This window comes from Oryza brachyantha, chromosome 11 (genome assembly GCF_000231095.2).
Source record: "Oryza brachyantha chromosome 11, ObraRS2, whole genome shotgun sequence".
Taxonomy (NCBI): domain Eukaryota; kingdom Viridiplantae; phylum Streptophyta; class Magnoliopsida; order Poales; family Poaceae; genus Oryza; species Oryza brachyantha.
Window position 1 is genome coordinate 11,481,506 of NC_023173.2, and position 4,236 is coordinate 11,485,741.

The 4,236-nt window shown below is 44.4% G+C and overlaps 1 protein-coding gene across 1 annotated transcript; it reads left to right on the forward strand.

Annotated features, from left to right (window-relative positions):
* The first annotated feature begins 2,266 nt into the window (after nt 1–2,266).
* Nucleotides 2,267–3,842, forward strand: LOC121055759 (flavonol sulfotransferase-like). The gene has a single exon (XM_040528857.1). The coding sequence runs from the start codon at nt 2,275–2,277 to the stop codon at nt 3,334–3,336; it is 1,062 nt and encodes a 353-aa protein (XP_040384791.1). The 5' UTR covers nt 2,267–2,274; the 3' UTR covers nt 3,337–3,842.
* The last annotated feature ends 394 nt before the right edge of the window (nt 3,843–4,236 follow it).

Below are 4,236 nucleotides of genomic sequence, written 5' to 3' on the forward strand. Positions count from 1 at the left end.
ATTTCAATAATTGCATAATGACCAGCCACCAAAGGTCTTAATGTCTGCGTGGTTAGAGCTAACAGTGCATCAGAGAGTGACTCTATTGTCATTATTGCCCATGCGTTTCACGGATTGCAAATATAAAAAAAAATATTATTCTATCTCTAGAATAATTGGTTGTTGCACATTGTTAAAAATTATAAGTAAGCTTTATTTAAAGTTACGTGTAATAAAAACTTTGCTTTACAGATCTGAAGTCGGAAATTTTATTCTGGCCCGACTTACACACTCTTTTCTTCTAAAAGGCAAAATTTCGATTTGAGCAAAAATAGTTAGGAATAGAAAGTAGAAACTGAAATTCATTAAATGAAACAGTGCCAGCATTTCTTCTCCTCCCTGCTTATGTCCAAGAAACAACCGAACTCCATAAGGCTCAGGGTCAAATAATCTCAAATGTTGGTGTCTATCTCCCAGAACCAGTGTTCTCACATGAACAGTTTTATGTTACGCTTTCTTGGGCTACTTCAAGGAGGAATTTTAAAGTACTTGCTGCACCAGAAAATAACAAAGCTATGAGTACCGTTGGTACATGTACCAAAAATATTGTCTACAAAAGATATGCTAACTTCTTAGACCTCCTACAAAATTCTATTATAGTATTAAATGATATATATTTATGTCTTAACTTATTGTAAGAAGTGTTTTATATGTTATTATTCTTTGTTACATGTTTTGCTTATTGTTTATAAAGCATTACAAAGCTTATGTATTGTTGGTATATTAAAAATAAAATTTTTCTTTTAGCTAACTATTTCCCGTCCTACCATAATTTGAGGTATTAAAATTTTTGGAGGGTAGCAAACCAAATTTGGCGTCCTTTTCTTTTAGAACTACTTGTCGTCACTTGTTAGCTGAAATTGGCACTAAACAAGATTTTACTGTTGAACTTAGAGCTTAGGTTTCAGGACAAATAGATTAATTCATGACTTGTTTATTGGCTTTATAGTTTTTTCTTCTTCGTTTGAACTAATATTTTTTTACCTGGATTAAGAACGATAGGGTTAGGTTAGGGACGATTGGTATTTATGCATACATGATTAAACAAACCAAAGAGATAACGAAGTTCATTGCTCCCAACTTCCATCTATGAAAGTTCCAAACTTATTAGGCGGCGTTTGGCCAGGGGTATTAAGTCTTAGTCCCCTCATTTTCCGCGTGCACGTTTTTTAAACTGCTGTACATTTTTTTCAAAATATTTTTATAGGAAAGTTGTTTTAAAAACCATATTAATCTATTTTATATATTTTTAATAATTAATAACTAATTAATCATGTACTTAGTTGCATTAGCTCTATAGCTTAGAAAGGAAGTAATAGCCCAATTATTAGCACGAAAAAGTGGGAACCAGCAATAATACAAGCAATTAAACCAATTAAGAATTTTGTGACAAACAAGGTAATATTTCACCAATGCTAAGCTTATTATTAAATAGTCTATATGAATGTGAAATATTTTATATGTTTCTTTTTTTACATGTTTAACTTATTATTTATAAAGCTTATTTACTGTTGGCATACTGCAAATAAAATCCATGCTTTGGACAAATTATTTTCTTATCAAATATAAGTCATTTTTATTATTGATGAAACGTTTAATTTTTTTTCTTCTATCAAACACGCGCCTAATGCATAGGGCTTGGGGAAGGGGGTGTGTATGAGATTTTTGACTTATGTGCATGTCTTCAGATGGTAGTGACCGGATTTGATCGATGAAATTAAAATTTTCAAACGTTTGATTAGTAGGCAGACCCAATATAGTTTCGTTTGGAAGCACGAACATATAACTAGTCTAGTTAATCTCGGAGTTCTGGTAAAACATCCGTGGATAGATCAAATCGTGGCCACAGAGACCAGAGTAGCAGCATACCAGGAAACAGTTTTTACCACACGGGTGGACATCCATCCGTGTGCTTGCATGTTATATAAATAGTTATAAAAAATATAAAAAAATTTGATAAGATAGATAAATATGAGTTATATCACTGTACAAACATGCAAGTTTAAATTCAACTTATACAAGTTATAACATTTTTATTATTTTTATTACAACTTATAGAAGTTGAATTTAATCTTGCATGCTTGTGGAGTGATATAACTCATATTTATCTATCTTGTTAAATTTTTTATATTTTTATGACTAGTTGGATGACATACAAATAACAGGTAAACATCCACCCGTGTGCTAAAAAACTACTTCCCAAGCATACCGCGTTACCACTATAACATGGACACCATGCCAGCAGCACGCACGCCACGCACGCACAAGATGGCCACGTCCGACGCCGCCGCTGACGAGGTCTGCGGCGACGACGCCCTCGACGTGCTCGCCGCCTCGCTGCCGCGGGAGACGCGGCACACGCCGTTCCCGCTGCGGCAGTACCGCGGCTTCTGGCTGCCGGAGCAAGCCCTCCACGGCGTGGCGGCCGCGCACGCGCGGTTCGAGCCGAGGCCGTCCGACGTCTTCCTCGCCAGCGTCCCCAAGTCCGGCACCACCTGGCTCAAGGCGCTGGCCTTCGCCACGGCAGGCCGCGCCGAGCACCCTCCCTCCGGCGACTCCCACCCGCTCCGCCGCCGCGGCCCGCACGACTGCGTCCGGTTCCTCGAGTTCACCCTCGCGCAGCCGGACGGCGAGGGCAAGCTCGCGGCGCTCCCTTCGCCGCGGCTGCTCTCCACCCACCTGCCCTACTCCCTCCTGCCGCAGCGCGTCAGGGCGGACGGCGACGGCGGCGGCGGCTCCGGCTGCCGGATCGTGTACATCTGCCGTGACCCCAAGGACGTGCTCGTCTCGTGGTGGCTGTTCATCAAGAAGGGCATGGCCGCGACATGCACGGCCGAGGAGGTCCTCGAGCAGTTCCTCGGCGGCCGGTGCATCGGCGGCCCGCCGTGGCGCCACGCCCTCGAGTACTGGGAGGAGAGCCGGAGGCGGCCGGAGAAGGTGCTCTTCCTCCGCTACGAGGACATGCTGCGCGCGCCGGCGCGCCACGTGAGGAGGCTGGCCGAGTTCATGGGGTGCCCGTTCTCCGGCGAGGAGGAGGCGGCTGGGGTGGCGGACGACGTCGTCGAGCTGTGCAGCTTCGGCCACCTCGCGAGCCAGGAGGTGAACAAGGCCGGCAGCATGGGCTTGACCTACCGTTCCATCACCATCAGCAACGACTTCTTCTTCCGCAAGGGCGTGGCCGGCGACTGGAGCAACCACCTGTCGCCGGAGATGGCCGCGCGGCTCGACGCGGTCGTCGAGGACGCGCTGCGAGGAACCGGGTTTACCTTTGCCGCCGGCGGTGACTCCTCCACGTGAGGAGCTGCACCGGCGGTGCTCCGGGCATCCCATGCCTTGGTGTTACTGGTGACCATGGCCGGCCGGGAAGCATTTCAACCCACGTCGTACTCCGAATCACACGATGAATAAAGAGTTTCGTACAAATAAATGTGTCTGAGAAATATTATCATTGTTATGGTTCAGTCCATTTCTATGATTAAATACAGTGTGTACTAATAACAATAATCATATACATATATATATATATATATATAATTTGTGAAATTAAGGTGGGTTAAGCTTTAAAATAATACATATACAACTTGTGAAATTAAGGAACAAAACAAAAACCAACGGATCTAAAGAAAAACCATCCCTAGCTTTGAAATTAAGGATAGACGGGTGCTAGTGGATAAGATCGTATCGGTTGAGAAAAACAAATGTCTGAGACGGGTGAAATATATCTATTTTTTTCACTTATCATAACTCAGGACAGATGTCCCCATCTGTCTAGTCATGCGAGTGGATTGAAGTCCACCCCCATCCACTCTGAACCAAAGCATCTCTATAATACGAAATCGGGGCAGATTGATTGGCCACGGGTGTGCCACGTGGCACAGCCCGTCACCCAGATAATGGAGACGGCTAGCCCTCTGCCATGTCGTGCCATATATGTGAGTGTACAGCTAGCCCCTTTGCTGTAGACCTACCACTCCATGCACACCACCGCTCTGGCCGGTGGCCGGTGGCTGCCTGTCGCCGCCAGGCGGGCCCCCACCTGCCACGCAACTCTGCCCTGCTATACGTACGTAACTACGCACTTGAGTATACAGATAGTTCGTACAAAAACTGCGCACCTCGTCTGCCGATGAAAAAAAGGAAAATTGCATAGATGTCATTATAATTTTGTGAAATAGTAGATATGCTATCCTGCTTCAT

What these genes read in the sequence shown, in the direction of transcription:
- LOC121055759 (XM_040528857.1), top strand. Translation starts at nt 2,275, where the DNA reads ATGCCAGCAGCACGCACGCCACGCACGCACAAGATGGCCACGTCCGAC.